Below are 19,682 nucleotides of genomic sequence, written 5' to 3'. Positions count from 1 at the left end.
ATCCATTGCTTTCTGCACCTACTGTGCGCCCAGGCTCATTGGAACCAGTTGCCCTGAAGGAGGGGAAGTAGCCCCAGCTAGAGGGCAGGACCCCCTCTCTTCCACAGGGGCTCTGCTCCCCGTTCCTATGCAAATCCGTCCTCCCAGCTTCTGAATGCAGACCGCCCCGGCCGCGCTGCCAGAACGCCCCCCATTCATTGCTGCAGAACATGGGGAGGGATCCGCTTCTCAGTGGCTGACCCAGCTTCCTTAGGGTTTGTTCTGTGGAGACTGTTTTCCCTTCAAATTGTGTTGAGAAATAGGAAGCCCTTTCTCCGCTGAGCTGCCCCCTTTGTCGCGTCCTGGGAGATGCTGGTCAGTGGGGCTCAGTTGCCTGGTCTTCCTTTCATGGAGGTGGGGTTGCCTTTGTCCTGTTGACCTCACAGCCACAGCGCTGTTTAAATCCCGCCCCAGAGTCCAGGCCTCCCCAGCGCACCAGGAGGCCCCGGCTTTTCTCTTTACAACATGGAGCCAGAACGCCTTGGGTTCGAACCTGTCTCTGTCCCTTATTAGCTGTTGGATTTTCAATGGATTCGTCTCCTGTATCTAAAAATGCGGATGACAGTACTCCCTAGTGAGATGCTTGTGTCTATTATGAGGTTGTTCCATGGACACCTTGCATACACAGTAGGTTTTCAGCAAATGTTGACTCAGGAGTCCCACCTCCTGAGACGTCACCAAACTGGTAGAAGGTTCATGAATGTGCTGTTAGTCTGTTTTATTAGCTTCTTTTTGCCCCTCTATCAGAGCATTCCAATGGCCCCCATGATCTAGCTTGATGTTTGTGGAATTTCTTGTTGAAGAAGGAAGTCACCGTTGATGAATTAGACTTGGGATAATGCTGTGTGTTCACCACCCATCTCTTTTTTCCCTTCCTGAGTAAAATAGGAAGACTACATTTCCCAGACTTCCTTGCCTTGAGGTTGGGACCACGAGACTTGATCCTGGTCAGTGGTGTGTGGGCAGAAGTCATATAAGTAATTCCCAAGTCTGGCTCTTAAAAACTTTCCAAGCAAAGCTCCAGTTCTCTGTCCCTCTGCCTCCAAGGTTGTGCTACTTGGAGGCATCATAATAAGGTAGGAAGGCTTGAGTCACTGTCTTTGGGTGAAAAGAGCCCATTCACAACCTGTGATGGGCTTTGCATGGCTGAAAAGTAAACTTCCGTTGCGCTAAGCCATTGAGACTGGGGAAGCGGGGCAGTATTATTTAGTCCAGCATAACCTAGCAGGAATTATTTTAACAAATACAGAGGCTCCCTAGTGAGTTCATCTGTTCCTTCCCAGCCAGAGGTGTCGGGGAGGCTAACAGTTGGGGCCCTGTTTTATTTTCACAACCACAGGCATATTTAAAAACAGAGACACACATCAGGTATGCCTGGCTGCTAAGGATTCTAATGGTGCAGAGTCCACGTGAAGACATATCACACTTCATCGTGAGAGTTTTTCAAGAAATCTAATCCTGGAGGTTCTAGGCTCTGCATGCCCAACGAGCATGTGTCTCAGCAGAAAAGTCGAATCAACACTGGTTTTCCAAATGTAGAAAATAGAAAGGGCTAGTGGAGAAAGTTTTGGATGTGGAGTCAAGGAGAGGTTGTTACTAGTAAACTCCCGATGACTTGTAAGTCTGTGTCACTAGCCCAGACTACGGTATTTAGCCCTAGACTTTCCACCTGTCTCCTGAACAGCTCACTTGGATATCTTGTCTAGATTCTACTTATACCCGCTTCTCCCAAGTTACACCTCCAACCTCCCTTACAAAACGGGCTCATCCTCTAGTGTTGCACCCCAGCAAATCCCTCAATTCTGGGTATTCTTCTCTCACCTACAGTGAAACCCAATCTCCTTTAATCTGCCCTCTGAAAATTTCTTGAGATCAAGGAGACAAGATGGCAACAGAAAAAGTATATTTTTTTAAATTTCCCTCAGTCACCTCATCCAAACAGAGAAACTAGGATAGTAAAACCAAAAACCTATGGACAGTACCTTCAGTGTAAGTAGGTGGCTCCATGAACCACAAAATGTGAACAGGTAGGGTCAAAAGCCAGCAGCAGTAACATCTACATGGTATCAACTCTGTGGGATGAGATGAAGATGAAGGCAAAGGGAATTCAGGAGATGGAGAGGCAGGAAACCCAGAAATCTCTAACATGTATTCAGCCCTACAAGGAGAGGACTCTGGGAGTAGGAGGCCCGTGGATCTATCTGATGATGTCAGCCAAAACTAGGAGGGGTATGTGCTGGCTGCAAGGCACAGGTGAGTACAAGAGGACTGTGGGAAGTTCAGGCAGGAGTCTGGGAGCTGGACACTCTAGAGACTGACCAACTGAGGCTCTGTGTCAGAGAGGAACCTCACACTAAGGAGAAACCACTGGAAGCAGAATCCAAATGGAGCAGGACAAAGACACTAGAGGAAACAAAAAGAAGTTCTGGAAAAGAGTGGAGGAGGGAAATGGAGAACAATAATTTCAGAAAGTACTGTCTACAAGGCCATAGTTTTAAAGACTTTCTGAGAATAACAGAAGAGTCAACCCTAGAACTGTGAGGCCAGAGAGTCTACCTGGATCACCTTCATTCCTGTATACAAGAAAACCCCCTTGTACGAGTACAAGACAATGCATTTCACCTGCCTGTGAGCAACAGAAAAGGATTGTGGTCAAATTTTATACGAAGCTATTGTAAGAAAAAAGATGCTATTAAACATTAGCATATGTGAAATTGTTAGACAAAAAGATTTGGAAAGAGAGCTGACAGGAAGGACAGCTTATGAAAGAAAAAAAGTGAAGAAAGAGTTTTTAAAGAATGCAAGAAAAAGTGATAGGTGTAGAAGACAGACAAAGAAGATCCAACATACAGACAAGTTCCCAAGGAAGAAATCCAAAATAATGGAAGAGAACACATACTGAAAACAACTTAGGATTTTTTGTCCTGAAATGAAAGAGTTGAATTTGCATCTTGAATAAGTGTATCACAAGCCTGGGAAAAAATAACCCAGAATAATCAACATTAAGATATGTTTTTATTAGAATAATATTAAAATTATTGGGCTTCAAAGAGAAAGCAGCATACCTATTGGACATTCAGACAAAGAGAGTAAATGCTTTCTAAGGGGAAACAAATCAGAATGACCTCAGACTGTTCTACAGCAGCACTTTGTTCCAGGAAACAGCTGAGCAACGTCAGGATACTCGGGGAGAGAAAAAGAGAACCGAGGATTTTATGTGCAGCCAAACTGACTTTCAAGTACAGAAGCCACAGATCAACTATTAGGAACATGAAAGAACCCAGGAAATATATTTTCCATAAGCCTTTCCAGAGAAATGTACTAGAGAACCAAGCTGACTGGAGAGTCATTGCATTCATTATTAACATTCATTATTAACACAAGGGCTGGGGGTGAGCATTAAATTTATAGTCACCTGTAGAACTCACACTGTTTAATGGCAAAGGGGGATAATATGATATAGACTGGTTGTATGTTCTGATAACACAGACATAGTACAAGTATTAAAAATTGGGAGAGAAGGGAGGGTGTGTATGGAAAGTAGAGTTAATTCACATAATGCCTTTAAGTGTTAACTGGAAACAAATATAGTTTTAACCACAAAGAAGAAAAATCACTTGTTTTGGCTTCAGCAATCCTGCGAGGGAGGTTTAGTCCCCACTTTGCAGATGAGGAGACTAAGCCTCAGAGAGGTTAAGTAGCTTTTCCAAGGTCACACAGCTGTAGCAGAGTCCCACACACCTAGATTCTTGCTATTCGGTGAACTATTGTCCATAACCTCTAGAAAATTCTGGATTTAATTAAGGACATTTATATTTAATTAACCCAGGAATTGAACTTCTAAAAACTGCATTCCTGAGATGAGGACATTTGTCCCTTTGTGGAGTCTTTTTGGAGGCAGGGTGTGGGTGGGGGATTTCAGAGAACCGGGCCACCCCACCCACCCACTTGCTTTCCACCCACCTGACTTCTCTTTTTGCCAACCTTTTTGTGCCTTCCTACAGGTCTGGGTGGATGCTGGGACGCAGATCTTTTTCTCCTATGCCATCTGCCTGGGTTGTCTGACTGCTCTGGGGAGTTATAACAATTATAACAACAACTGCTACAGGTGAGCACTCCCCGGGCCCCACCAACTCTGCACCAGGCCCCTGGAGCCCTCCGTGCTGCCTGGCTTGCAGGGTCAGGAGATGAATGGGCTGTTTGTCGGCCTCTCCCTGCCCCGGGGTCAAAGAGCGGACCACCAGAGGACCTAGGAGAATAACAGATGTGAGGAGAGTGCATTCCCAGACGCAGAATGAATCCACTCCAGGGGATGTATTCAGATCTCCCTCCTCCTCTGTGCAACAGAGATCTACTCCAAGATGGATAAGTGATTGGCCCAAGGTCACACAGCTAGGAGGTGGCAAGGCTGGCACTTGAACCCAAGTCTTCCAACACTGAGGGCCTTGTTCTTCTGCATTCTGTTCAGGAATTTCCTTCCTGCTTCTTCTCACTTGACTGTAAATGCCTCTCCAGTTCCCCCTGGGGTGGCCTGTGCCCTGCTGCCCCTCTCCTGATGGGCCTCCCTCCCTGGCCTCCTGCAGCTGGCTGCACCCAGTGTGAGGCGGGGGTTCATGTAGGAAGACAAGACTGAGGCTGCCTGACTCTGGCTGCCTGGTCTCTCGTGCCTGCTGCCTGAGTTCTTCCCTGAGGCTGAGACCCACGGTCACCCAGCAGTGCATGGTGGGAGTGAACTCTGCACCCTGGTCTCTGGCCCTAGGCCAATGGCCTGTTTGCTGAGGTCTCTGCACCCCTGAACTCAGTGCCCGATCACAGTAGGTGGATATGCAGGGATGGCTGGACAGCACATCCCTTCCACAGAGTTCAAGAGCTCCTTATTTAGGTATAAACTTGCGGGATAATGGCGGTGAAGCCATCCCTGAACACAGATTAGTTGGAAAGAGAAAAGGTTCTTCAGCAATGATTCCAAGATAGGATAAGTATTTTGGTGGAAATAATCAAGACAGAGCTTCCTTTCTTGCCCCATGTGTGAACCAGAGTCAGTGTTAGATTGACTGGAGAGGTAAAACATTTCTTAAAAGGGAGCCATTCTAAAATGAGAAGTAAAATATCGTTTTCATAATGAGAAAGAAGCAGAAAACATCAAAATAATTAAATCACAGAGGAAGAAAGTGACATGTTAGTTCACATACATTTTAGAACTTCTAAAATTTCTGGAAAGACATACAGGAAACTATTAAAAAGAGCTGCCTCTGAAGAGAGGAACTGAGATGTCGCAGATGGGGAGACAGGTTTTTGTCCACCTATAGCTGCCTGTACAGTGCAAATGTTTTGTTTTGTCTTGTCTTCACTCTTGCTTTTCTGATTTTTAAAAAAATCACATTAATACAAATATTATCTACATACCTCTGTATTACATCTCCAAAGAAAACATTATGAAAATCATCTATAAAATTAAAGGGCCTGCAAACAAAATATAATATGATGCTCAAAAGGCTTGTACCCTTAACATGTAAAGAATACAAGCAGATCCATATGAAAAACACTGGAACACCAGTAGAAAAACCAGCAACATACTTTTAAAATAATGAGCTTGTTTTCCTCAACTAGCACATGAGCTGCGGTCTAAGAACAAACTGCATTCTATGCAGGTGAGAGTGCGCTGAGGGGGACGTGTCACTCTCTGCTGGTGGGATGGGAACCTGGACATCATAACCACATCACTCAGTTACTGTGTGAGTCAAGTGGGAGCCTCATTTCAGAGAACTCTTGTCAAAGATGAAGTCCCTCCCACATTGTCCCCACCGGCAAGATAGGGAAATGGGGGCCTGTGGATATCGTGCCCCCAGCTAGATGTGGTGGAGCCCGGACCCTGGCCGCAGTCTCCTGCTCTCCACCCCAGCCCTCTGCTGCGTCCTCTCTGAAAGCCAGCTTTGTGATCCCACTACCAACCCATTCATTAAGTCAACTACGTGTACTGTGTGTCCACTGAGTGCGAGACTCCGGAATCACCGCCTTGCGACAGACACACAGCTCCAGTCTATAGAGGTTGCAACTTGGGGAAACCGAGGCAGTGAAAGCGGGCAGGTCCAACATGCTGGAGGCAAGGGCCCTGGAGAAGCCAGTGCGTCATTAGGCAGCAAGTTCTGCTGTCCCTGGGGCGTTGGGCAGAGAGGTCATTGGGAATGGCTGGACAGAGCAATGCTAGAAAGCGGGGAAGTCAGACCAGGTTGTCCAGAAGATCCTTTTGTCCTTCAAGGCATTCACGGGACGTGGGTCTGGTGGGGTGAGAGGTAAAGCACTGTCAGCCACGGGACACAATAGAACGTGGATGAGAAGGGCACAGGGACAGGGAGAGCAGCACAGCAGACCTCTGGTCCGGCTTGAGGGTGACCCTCTTGGGATTTGGAGCGGATGGTGCCTGCAAAAAGCCGTCAGCACGTCAGCAGCCAGCACTCAGCACAGGGCCGTCTGTGCTGGGCCTTGTGGAAATCTCTTGGTTACTGTCCATCACCACCAGCTCAGCCGTCAGCTCCATGAGGACGCAGGCTGGGTCTTCTGGTTCACCACCATCCCACAAGCCTGGGCTAGCACTGGCTGACGTGTAAGGAAGCAAGGAAGGAGCCGTGCCATTATATTGATGCAGAAACTGAGGCCCGGGGAACATCACTTGCTCATGTTCACATTGCCAGTGATGGAATGTGGCTTGGAATCTGGGCCTTTCTGGCTCCTGCACCCCTATTCCTCACTCCCAGGCCCGGCCCATTCTTTGCCAACTGCTGCAGTCAACAAGGATTTGGTCAAGACTGCCTTGTCATCAGGCTGTGTCTCAGGGAAGTGGCAACTTTCTTCCCCACTGAGCACGTGGGTGAAGTATACTGACTGCCCCCAATCCCTTCTGCCTCCCTGTCCAACAGGCAGTTGCCCCCGCCTCCCGTCAGCAGAAATCACATCCCCTAGGTGACCTTGCAAAATCCTAGGATTCTTTTTATTTCTGTTTCCAAATTGTTCCATGAGCAGATCTTCCCAACTCAGAGGGAGTAAATTAATACCCTCTCTTCTGACAACATAATAGCTCTGGAGGTCTTCAAAGCCCAGCTCAGCTCCTGCCAACTTCAAAGCACTTGTTACACAGCTTTTCACCTAGAAGGTGCCCAGTGGGGAAGGAATTAGAGGAATGGGGATGGAGCAAACCAGGCGAGGAAAATCCTCACTTCAGAACACAGGCTGCTCAGCTCCCTCAGCTGGGAGGTGGGGGTGCTCGAAGGAGGGGGTGCAGGCGCAGGGCTGGAAGGCACCCTATGTCCACTCAGAGCCTCTGTCCCCCTGTGGTGTGAGGAAGTCACTCAAGGCCTCTGGGGGAAGATGGGGACCTTGCAATAAGGGACATTTGTTTTCAACAACCACATGGACGCCCTAAGATGATTTTCCAAAAGTCAGGATTTGGAAATCTGAGTTCTTAGGGAGCTCTGTTTCTGTGTAGCTCCTAGAAAAAGCATGGGCTTTGGTGTCTGAGACAACTGGATTCACATCCTGCCTTCACCTGCAGATGACAGGGAGCCCAAGGGGTGCCTGCCCTCCCTGGGCCTCGGGATTCAATGACATGACATTGGACACTGCAGGTCCAAATAACACAGGAGAATTCTAGATTGGAAAGGCTGTGAAGAAAACACTGTCCTAGCCAGTGCCACCTTGTTTCAAATATGATAAGTCAGAGGCAGGAAACGGGCATACAGGGCAGATTTATTCCAACCTCAGGAATAATTTTGCCCTCCTGGGCTGAGCTGAATTCCCCTTAGAGAGGAGGTGATCAGGCTTGCAGATAAACTTTCCAGGCCTGCCAGCCCAGCCTATGTCCACAGTGCCTGAAGAATTCTGTAAAGGGACCTGTATCAGTCACTAACTGCCACATGAATGCTGTGTAACAAGCAGCCCTAGAATTCAGTGGCTTACCACAACAAGCATTTGCTTTTATTGCTCACAAGTCTGCTAGTCAGTTGGGGACAGGCTGTGGGTTGGGCAGGTTTGGCTCCAGCATCCATGCCAGGCTCAAGCTTGCTCCATGTGTGCATTCTGGGGTCTAGGCTGCAGAGACAGCAGCATCCCTGGAGAAGTCCTCATGGTAGGTCACAGAAGGGATAAAGGACAAGTCCAATTGTACAAGCACATCTCAAGCCTCTGTTTGTGTCACAATTTGCCAAAGCAAGTCATGTGACTGAACCCAAAGTCAGTGGAGCAGGGAAGTAGACTCCATTCCAAGAAAGACGATATGAGAGTGACTAATTGCTGAAAATGATTTAATCGATCACAAGGCCCAAGAGACCCTCTTATCAAAGCCACCTTGTCACATAGCTGGTAAGATCAGGCCCAGAGAGAAGAAACTGCAGGGAGATTTGGAACCCAAGGCTCCTGACCTCCAGTTTAATGCTCTGTCCACTATGCCCTTGATTTCCAGGGGCAATTCCAGGCAACTGGGGGTCATAGTCACCAACATTAGTGTAATCTTTGGTTGCATTACAAGAAGTACGGTGTCAGGAAAAGAAGAGGTGAGAGTCCTGCTGTGTTCGTGAGTTTGGTGCTCAGTCCTGGATGTGACATTTGAAGAGGGGCTGGACAAGCTGGAGTGAATTTCAGATCACGAGCAGGATGAGGAACACTGGCAAGAGAACTGGGAGGTTTAACAGAGCAAACTAAAAACTCAAGAGGATATAGGGCCACTATATTCAGATCTCCAGGCTGTCTGGGAGGGTAGAGCTAAAACTTACCAGAGAGGGTGGATTTGGGTCAAACACCACTTGAGGAAGTTCTCACACTGTGAGCATCAAGAGCCATCTGGGAAGAGAAGGCACCATGGAGTCAAGTGACCGGTCCTGCTCTCTAGGTCAGGAGCAAAGGCTGGCTCATCACCACCCCAGGGATGAACCAGGCTCGGGCAGGAGATTGAACAGACCACCTGGTCCCCTCCCTTTAAAGTGGAGCATCCCAGGTATTGTTAGCCTGACTCCCGCATGCATGCTCTGCAGCAGCTGAGACCCCACGAGGCTGATTCCCTGACCCAGCCGTGCAAGGCTGCACAGCCGGAGCTTGGGGGTTCCTTCTTCATCTTGGCAAAGCCCTGTCGCTTGTAGTCTGATTTCTCCTGGGTCACAGCTTTATACTGGTGCTTCTTTGCTGGTGAGCCCTTCCCAAGAGCAGGGGACAGTCACTGCTCTGGTAAATCCCCTCGTGAGAGTCTGGCCTGGAAGGAGCTGCCCCTCACAGCAGCAGAGCAGAGGCTAAGCAGTGGGGTTTGAGAGACGCTGCTCCCATAAAGAGCTTGGCCAGGAGCGTTGTCTCCCGAGGTTGCTTTGCTGGCTGAGAAGCAACCCTTTCTCTCAGAGGCTTGTGTCCTCTCTTGCTTTCCTTGGTTTTCTCTCCTGCCAGGAATTTGGAGGAGTGTTGGTTTGCCTCCAAGCACTTCCTTACTGGTTGTGCATTTTCCCACTTGTCAGCCTCCCTTCCCTCCCACTCCCTCTCCCTGCTTCTGGTCCATGACCTATTTTATCTTCTAGAAATGCAGGAGAAGCTGTGTGACCATGGGCCAGCCAGCTACCCCTCTCTGAACCATGAGGGCTTCCTCAGGCAGTGGGCCACTCTGCCCTACAGAACGGCCATGGTGCTCAGACAGAATGTTCCAGCAGTGCACCTGTCCCTCCCGCCCGCTGACCCGAGCCCTTCTCGCTGCTCCCTCACAGGGACTGCATCCTGCTCTGTTGCCTGAACAGCGGCACCAGCTTCGTGGCCGGGTTTGCCATCTTCTCGGTCCTGGGCTTCATGGCATACGAGCAGGGCGTGCCCATCGCTGAGGTGGCAGAGTCTGGTAAGTTTGCCAAAGTGAAACTACAGCCTTTCTCCTCAGTTCATTGTTCTCCTGGATTCGAGTCTCAGGACATGGCCCCACTGTCCATCCACAAACCAGGCTGCAGGGAGGGAATCACCAGCCCAGACCACAACCACTGCTCACCTGGATGGCCGCCTTAGCTTTCACTGGCTGCCTTGCCTCCACTACCCTTCCCTCGGTTCCATGCACTACTCCCCTGCAGAGTGATTTTTTCAAAATGCACACTGGAACATGCCCCTCCTTTATGAACAGCCTTTTCTAGCTTCTGACAGAGCTGAATCTTCCATGTGGCCCCAGGGCCCTGTCCTGCCTGGCCCCTGTGGCCTCACCACCCTCCTCATTCTCCCATGCTGACCCTGCCCCCTACCCCTGTGGTCTGCTTTCACTTCTGCCACATCGCTCCCTCCCTCACACCCCAGGGCCTTTGCACATATCCTTCCCTCTGCTTGGAGAGCCTCTTTCCCTTTCCTTGCTCTAGATGTAGAATCCCCATCAGTGTGACATTCTTAAGCGTAAAGTGACATGTGTCTGTATCAAACACACCACAGGTAGGGTTATTGCTGCTGAGGTGATTGTGCAAAATGGTGAATAACTCTTCCCTTGACTCACATGGTGTTTGAATTCTGGGAAAATTCATTGTATATTAAAAAATACAAGAAAAAATAGTTTATATTTACATAGCAACATTAGACTCTAACCTCCAATAAGTCTAAATAGGTTTTTCACCTACAAAAATGTCTGTTGGGACAGTTTGTTGGGGGCATCACAGGGAGCCCAGCCTCCCTGGCCTCCATCTACACGCTGCCGTTCATGCTCCTCATTCGTTGTGACAACCCCAACCACCCCTGGGGCCACACTGCCTCCACTGAAAACCCTAGTCTGGGGTGTGGCTGCTTTTGCCTGACGTGCACAGATAGGGAAGCATGCCTCTGACCCACCAAGCTGAGCAGGGTGGTGGGTGTGAACATCAGAGTAGGGAGCTGGTGGCCAAGCTCTGCTTCATGACCACTAAGGGTCCACCATGCTCTGGATAATGTATGTCAGAGATAGAGACAGTCCCTGCTGAAATTACAGGACCAGAGCTGGACCAGAGGATTTTAATGTGATCAAAGCTCTCAATCATCAAGCGCCCACTGTGGGCAGCAACTGTCTCATGTGATCCTCGGCTCAGCCCTCCAAGGTGGCACTTTTGCTACCCCCATTTTACAGATGAGGATCCTGAGGCTTAGAAAGTGAGGTCACACAGGCTGGAAGGAACAGAGCTGGATTTAATCCAGGCCATGCTCTGACCATTCCATCCTACTGCACACTGTGGGCAGGCCCATGGCACTTCACAAAACGTGCTCCTTCCTCAAATTAAACCACATGCGGCCCCATGAGGAAATGGCATTACCTTTGCTGTGGGAGCTGTGTCCTCTCTGAGAATCTGCTTCCTCCTCCGTAAAACAAATGAGCTAATTCCCACCTCAGGTGTTGAATGAGATTGGAGATCTTTAGTACTACTGTTACTCTTTTCATCATTATTTCCATTTTATAGGTGAAGCTTAGAGACGAGTCATAGAAAGGAAAAGCCAACTGAAAATAAATTTTATTGTTATTTTTTCTTATTTCAAATTGAAAGCATATTCATTATAGAAAAATGTGGAAATATTGACAAAGGAAAAACTCTTCAATCTGATAATACTATGGAGTTCTCCTGCCAGAATTTTCCATGCATGTATACTTATATTTGTGTTGATGGAAACTGGATCACATTATCCTTGGTATTCTGTGGGTTGCATTGTTCAATTCATAATAAAGCATGAGAGCTTTCTGCCTCAGTAAACAGAGATCTCAGTCATGAGTTTTCATGGCTGTGGTGTGTTCCACTGAATGGATGTACCATGACTGATTTACTCTGTCTCACTTGTTAGACCCCACGGTAGTTGTTCATACACTACCACATGAAATGCTCACTGCACCTCTGCAAAGCAGGCTTTGTCAAAGCCTCCATTTGTGGCTATGCACAATGTGCCCTGCACAACTCCAGGGGGTGCCATTTACATAAACAGCAGCCCTGGGCTTTATACTGTCTATTATGGATGAGGACCATGTAGCCCAGAGCGTGAAGTGCTTTGCCTTAAGGCCAGACAGCTCATAGGTGGTGCAGCCTAGCTCTGGCCTCTTCTGCTTTACCTTCCAGTGTCACTCCTGGTGCAAAGCAGGGAAGCTTGCTCTATGGTTAGAGGGTGGATCATACAAAGATCCCTTTTAAAAAGTCCCTATCATTTGGAGAAATTGCAAGTTGCAAATGAATATGTGGCACCCTCACCTTGCTCAGCCAGACCTTACAGGGAAATTTATTACTTTTAATACCTAATTAGAAAGAAAAAGGATTTAAAGTAAAAAATTTAATTTTTTATCTGAAGAAGCTGGAAAAAAGTGGACAAATTAAACCCAAAGTACGTAGAAGCAAAGAAATAATAAAAGTAAGACATACAAGCAATAGAGACAATTTTCAAAGCCAAAATTTGCTATTAGAAACAATTACAAAATGTATAATACCCTGGCAAGACGAATCAAGGGGGAAAAAATGAGAGAAAACACAAATTACAAATATCAGGGATGAAAGAGGAGATATGGCTACAGATCCTACAGGCATGAAAAAGGAGAATAAATATTATGAACAACTTCAAGCTAATATACTTGATAATATAAATTAAATGGGCAAATTCCTTTAAAAATATAGCTTACTCAAACTGACTTAAGAAGAAATAGAAAAACTAAACAGCTCTCTATTTTTAAAAGAAATTGAGTTCATTATCAAAAACTTTTCTAGCAAGAAAACTCCAGGCCCTGATGGTTTCACTGGTGAATTCTACCAAGCATTTAAGAGAGAAATAATATCAGTCTTAACACAAATTCCTTTAAAAATTTGAGGAAGTAAGACTTCTGAGTATCTGAGGACAATGATAGCCATAGAGCTACTTTTATCTGAAGTTTTCCCCAAACAAGAAGGAAAAAAACAAGAGGGGAAAAGTATATTCTCCATCATGCCGTGCTCCCTGAAGGAAATGTTGAAACTGCAGATACCTGTAACAGAAAGAAAAGTCACCGATCCCAGTGCTCAGTCTCTCCTGCAGAGGCAAACCAAGAAAAACTGTGGAACAGACAGAAGACAGAGGCTGGTGAAGGGACCCAAGACTGATTTGGAGCAATCACTAGAAAGATTAAATCTACTCTAGATCTGCAAATATTAGGAAGGATCCAGACAGATCCTTTAGCAGGGACTACAGAAAAGGGATTCAAAGCAGGTGTGATTTCAAAGGGCCAGGACCATTTAAAGGGACAGGCACAATTTAAAGGAGGCACCATTTGAAACACAAAACTTCTGGGGGAGGGGAAAAAAAGGCAAAAAGGAAGGGAGAAAGCACCCTTTGACTATTAGATGAAGGCAAACCAAGAAAAGGGGATAAAATGTGAAGTCCTGCAAAACAAAAGAGTGTCATAAAACCAGGGTGTAGGAAGGGGAGCTCACCCTTCTCCCACACCAAAACAAAAGACTGCCAAAATGCCTGGACTTTGCTGTACTGACAGAAGAGGGTATTATTAAGCTGGGACTATTCCAAAATACCCAGGAACATGAACAAGGGAAAAGTCAAGTCCATACAGAACTACTCCAGAAAATCAGGAGTAGAAATTTCCCACATATCTATGAAGAACCACACTGCCTCTCTGAAAACCAACCATGGACTAGAATAAAATTGTAAGTCAACACTCCAAACAGAATTAAATATACTCAAACAAGCATCTAAGGATGTGAAAAAGCTCTTTGAGTCAGAAACTTTAACAAATGCATGAGGAGAAGAACAGGAATAAATAAAAAGAGACTTGATGGAAATCAGGGAAAAAATGAGAAAAAAAGAAAAGACAGTGTTATCTCAGAAATGACTAAACTGTAAAGTGTCAAGTGGAGAACAGTCTCAATAAGGGGCATTTTAGAAAGGAAGGAAAACAACCAAGCGAATGAAACGACATAAAGAAGTAAACACGATGCTTCCATAAAAGTAGAAATGGAAGACCAGCAAAGAAGAAACATATTCATATTATCAGCATCCTTGAAGAGGAAAAATACAACAGTGGAGCAGAGGTTAATATTTAAAGCTATAATCCAAGAAAACGTTTAGAAACAGAAAAAGAGCTGAATCTATACATTGAAAGGACTCCTTGGGTACTAGGGAAGATTACCCCAGAATGATCAACTCTAAGACACCCTAGTAAAGATACTAGCTTTCAAAGATAAAGATAAATCCCCAAGGCTTCCAGACCAAAAAAAAAAAAAAAAAAAAAATCAAATAACTTAAAAAGGCAAAAGAATTAAACTGGCATCATACTTTCCAAAGCCAACATACCAAGCAAGGCAACTGTAGGGGAGATTTTTTTTTTTTTTTTTTTTTTAGTTTACACAAAGAAATGTGAACCAAGGATTTAATTTCCAGCCACTTCTTCAAATGTTAAGGCTATAAAAAACGATTTTCAATATACAAGAACTTAGACTTCTACAATCATCTGTCCTTTGGAAGAATCTACCAGAGGGTGAGCTTCATCTAATTCATTTAATGACTGGGAAAACTTCAGGAAAAGAACTGATGGTAAAAACTTTAAATATGTATGTAAGTATACATATAAGACCAAAACAAATGTGGGGAGGAAGTGGGACTTGCTTGTTGTAGGGTAGAAATATGCTACGTACTGTTACAAAGTAGAAACCATTCAACTAAAAAGTGGAAAGAGGAGCCAAGAGAAAACAGAAAAAACTCACTGATGACTGGGCAATAGGTGATGGTGAAGGATACTGGGGGGAAAACCTGGAAAGCCACATAGTAAGGGATTAAATAAGAGAACAAGGGTCTAAGAGCATTAAAAAAGGTAAAAATATGAAGGTAACCATACACTTAATTTTTATGTTTTAGAATAAAAACATAAACCTTCCTAAAAACAAAAGCAAAAAAAATTACAAATAAAAGAGCAAAGAAAGCACAACTCATAGAGATACATATACAAAATATACATAATTATAAAATATATTCAGTTAAGACCAAACATATTAACCATACCAATAAATGTGAATGGTCTTAACGCATCTATTAAAAGGAAAACATTTTCAGCTTGGCCCAGAAAGTAAGACCTCCATACAGGCATGCATTGTTTTATTGTGCTTCACTTTGTTGTGCTTCGCAGATACTGCATTTTTTTAAAAATTAAATTTATGGTTTGTAGGGGAGAGTGTAGCTCAAGTGGTAGAGCGCATGCTTAGCATGCACGAGGTCCTGGGTTCAATCCCCAGTACCTCCTCTAAAAGTAAATAAACCTAGTTACCACCCCCCTGCCAAAATAAAATAATTGAATAATACAATAAAATATAAAAACATACATAAATTTTTAAAAAATTTTTTAAGTTAAAAAAAAAAAACCCAAATTGATGATCTGTGCAAACCCATGTCAAGCAAGTCTACCAGCACCATTTTTCCAAAAGCATTTGCTCACTTTATGTCTCTGTCACATTTTGGTAATTCTTGCAGTATTACAGACTTTTTCATTATTACTCAGACTTTAATGGATGAGGAGTTGCTTCTTAGGGATGAGCAAAGAAAGTGATTTCTTGAGACGGAATCCACTCCTGATAAAGATGCTGTGAAGATGGTTAAGATGACAGCCAAGGACTTAGAATACTACATACACTTAGTTGGTAAACCAATAGGAGGGTTTGAGAGGATTGACTCCAATTTTGAAAGAAGTTCTGTTGTGGGTAAAATGCTATCAAACAGCATTGCGTGCTACAGAGGAATTGTTTGTGAAAGGAAGTCGACCTGTGCAGCAAACTTCATTGTTGTCTTATTTTAAGAAATGGCCACAGCCCCCCCAAGCCTTCAGCAACCACCTCTCTGATTGGTCAGCAGCCATCAACATTGTGTCAGGACCCTCCACCAGCAAAAAGAGTGTGACTCGCTGAAAGCTCAGATGATGGTTAGCATTTTCTAGCAATGAAGTATTTTAAACTAAGGTATATACATGTTTTAGACATAATGGTAATGCACATTTAGTAGACTACAGTGTAGTATAAACATTACTTTTATACTTGCTGGGAAATCAAAAATTCTTATGACTTGCTCTATTGTGATATTCTTTGTTGTGGGAGTTTGGAACTGAAACTGCAGCGTCCCTGAGGTATGTGTATGTATGCCTAAAACAAAATGATTCACAAAGGCTAAAAAAGGGATAGACTAGGGTAGCAGTCCTGATATCAGACAAGATAACATTCAAGCACAAATGCACTAAGCATGACAAAGGATACTTTTTAATGGTAAAATCCACAACTCACAGTGAAGATAAAATACAAAAATATATACACCAAATAACACAGCAGGAATCTTTATGAAGCAAAAACTGCAGGAAATGCATGGAGACATAGATAGAAATCAACTAACAACATGAGGAAATTCTACTAAACATATTTACAATAAAAATGAAAGAATGAATCTCCAGAATATATAAGCAGCTCATACGACTCAATAAGAAAAAAATAAGCAACCCAATCCAAAAATGGGCAGAAGACCTAAACAAGCAATTCTCCAAGGAAGACATACAAATGATCAAAAAGCACATGAAAAAATGCTCAATATCACTAATTATCAGAGAAATGCAAATCAAAACTACAATGAGGTATCACCTCACACCAGTCAGAATGGCCATCATTCAAAAATCCACAAATGACAAATGCTGGAGAGGCTGTGGAGAAAGGGGAACCCTCCTACACTGCTGGTGGGAATGCAGTTTGGTGCAGCCACTATGGAAAACAGTGTGGAGATTCCTCAAAAGACTAGGAATAGACTTACCATATGACCCAGGAATCCCACTCCTGGGCTTGTATCCAGAAGGAAATCTACTTCAGGATGACACCTGCACCCCAATGTTCATAGCAGCACTATTTACAATAGCCAAAACATGGAAACAGCCTAAATGTCCATCAACAGGTGACTGGATAAAGAAGAGGTGGTATATTTATACAATGGAATACTACTCAGCCATAAAAACCGACAACATAATGCCATTTGCAGCAACATGGATGCTCCTGGAGAATGTCATTCTAAGTGAAGTAAGCCAGAAAGAGAAAGAAAAATACCATATGAGATCGCTCATATGTGGAATCTAAAAAACAAAAACAAAAACAAACAAACAAACAAAAACAAAGCATAAATAAAGGACAGAAATAGACTCACAGACAGAGAATACAGACTTGTGGTTACCAGGGGGGTGGAGGGTGGGAAGGGATAGACTGGGATTTCAAAATTGTAGAATAGACTACACTGTATAGCACAGGGAAATATACACAAAATGTTATGATAACTCACAGAGAAAAAAATGTGACAATGAGTGTGTATATGTCCATGAATAACTGAAAAATTGTGCTGAACACTGGAATTTGACACAACATTGTAAAATGATTATAAATCAATAAAAAATGTTAAAAAAAAATGAAAGAATGAAAATAATTACAGCCCCTGTTCATAAACATAAGAAAAACAACAACAAAATGAACAAAAAGAAAGCACAAGGAAGGAAATAGTAAAAATAAAAGCAGAAAGTAAAAAGTAGAAAATAGAGAAACAGTAGATCTGGGGTTTTTTTTTAATAATTTAAAAATTAAGTAAATTCTGGGTTTTTTAAAATAAAAATAGGCTAATCACCCAATGATTAAGGGGGAAAAAAAAAAAAAAAAGAACAGCCACCCTAACAGCAAAATAAGAAATGACAAAGGGGAAAGAGCCATTGAAGTAGAAGACATTTTTAAAAATCATGAGATTACTTTGCAATCCTCTTTGCATATAAATTTGAAAACCTGGTTGAAATGAATATTTTCCTAGGGCATAGAGATTGCTAAAATTGACCCCATTTGATTTAGAAAGCTTAAACAGGCCAATTTCTGTAGAAGAAATAGACAAAGTTATGGAAGGACTACCCCACAAAAACCCACCAGGCCCAAGGAGTTTCTCAGAGGCATTCCACCAAACCCTCAAGACCAGATAGTCCCAGTGCTCTGTCAATTATTCCAGAGCATTGAACGGAGAGGAAAACTTCCTAACTCATTATATGAAACATGTAACATTGATACCTAAAATCAGATAGACAGTGCAAAGAAAGAAAGCTGCAAATCAGTATCACTCATGCATATTGATGAAAAAATACTAAATAAAACATTAGCAATCCCAAATCCAAAATATTAGAATCCAAAATCATACTAAGAAGGTAATATACTTTGCCCAAGTAGGATTTATTCCAGGAATAATGTAAAGTTGGTTTAATGCTAAGAAAGCCATTAATATCACACACCCTATTAATAGCCCAAATGAAATAAATCATAAAATTATTTCCATAGGTGCTGAAAACTCTTTGAAAAAACTCAACACCCATTCACTATAAAAAGCAATATTAGATGGAAATTGAAGGATATTCTTAAATTTGTGTATATCAAAGTTTAAAAAGCAAGTACCCATAGTATCTTACCCATCATGTAGGGAAGAAGGAGATAAAAGAAGATACGTGTGCTCGTTTTTGCAGAAGAAATATAAAAAGGAGAAACTAGAAAATAAACAGAATGGTTACCTACAGAGGGTGGGTGGAAAACGCACAGGAAAAGTGGAGGAGTTAAGAAGTAAGGGTGAAAAGGAAGCAGCCCTTCTCTGGGTGTATGTCTTTGTTAGCTCTGACTCTCAGGACCACAGTCATGTTTCTTATACCCCTGGAAATAAATAGCTACTTTTCGTAGGTGGAACCAAAGTGGAATATAAACAGTAACAAATGAACTTAACTGTATTATAAATGAATAATACAACCACACTGAAAAAAATGGGAAACAAAAGAACTCACATAAATGAATTTCAGGAAGCAGTATTTTGACTGGACACTGTAAAGTGGAAAACAAAAACTACTGTATCCTTGTTAGTACAGGGAAATGGGTTAGCAGTTCTGTAACTATTGTGTGTGTACCTTAGGATTTAGCAAACAAGTCAATATAGATAATTAGAGGCAGGTTTTTCCACTGTCTAAGAAAGAAGTTACAAATTAGGAAAGTAGAGAAGCTAGAATGAACAGTATTAGAATTGGAGGTATCAGTATGGATTCATGGTTTCAATAGAAATACGGGTAGATACAGATTCATGTGCATGTATGCTTGTGTGGGTGAATATATGTATACATGTTTCCTGGCTTTGTGTGCCGGGAGGGGCCTATGAGCAATGATACTCTAGCAGCAGTGAGCATACCTTGTGGCCATATCTTTGTTTCTAAACACCATTTTCCAATAAAAGAAACCAGAGCTCCTTGGAGAAGCAGTTGATTCAAGTGCTGGGACAGGACAAGCTGAATCTGGAACATTCTGTGATGCCCCTAAAATAAGAACATGCTCGTAAAAAGAATGGAGGTTTATCAAAAGGACCCAGGAATCAACCTGAAGAACTTTGCGATGGTTGAACCAGGGACAACTTGAATAGCAAAATAATTAATGATAGTATTGGATTGTGATCCCTAGAATAAACTAAATACCCAGGCGTCCATACCAGAAATAAATAAAATTGAATAAATAAATAAGTGGGTGTGGTCAGCTATTCCTTATAGAAGAACTCTAATTGATAAATGTAAAAGGAATGAAGAAAATATAAACCTACTAGGCAAACACTACAGGAATAATTGTTGCAGGCAAGATCCACCAATGGATGATAAAATT

At 43.5% G+C, this 19,682-nt stretch overlaps 1 protein-coding gene across 2 annotated transcripts in view; it reads left to right on the top strand.

Moving 5' to 3' along the window:
- SLC6A11 (solute carrier family 6 member 11) overlaps positions 1–19,682 on the top strand; it is a 113,038-nt gene that overhangs the window by 77,919 nt on the left and 15,437 nt on the right. For both annotated transcript variants that reach the window (XM_074344346.1, XM_074344345.1), the window contains exons 7-8: positions 4,044–4,147; positions 9,774–9,898. In XM_074344346.1, coding sequence (XP_074200447.1) covers positions 4,044–4,147; positions 9,774–9,898 — 229 coding nt within the window. The remainder of the gene's footprint in view (positions 1–4,043; positions 4,148–9,773; positions 9,899–19,682) is intronic.

This window comes from Camelus bactrianus, chromosome 17 (genome assembly GCF_048773025.1).
Source record: "Camelus bactrianus isolate YW-2024 breed Bactrian camel chromosome 17, ASM4877302v1, whole genome shotgun sequence".
In the NCBI taxonomy this organism is placed as follows: domain Eukaryota; kingdom Metazoa; phylum Chordata; class Mammalia; order Artiodactyla; family Camelidae; genus Camelus; species Camelus bactrianus.
This window is presented reverse-complemented; position numbering and strand designations above follow the sequence as displayed.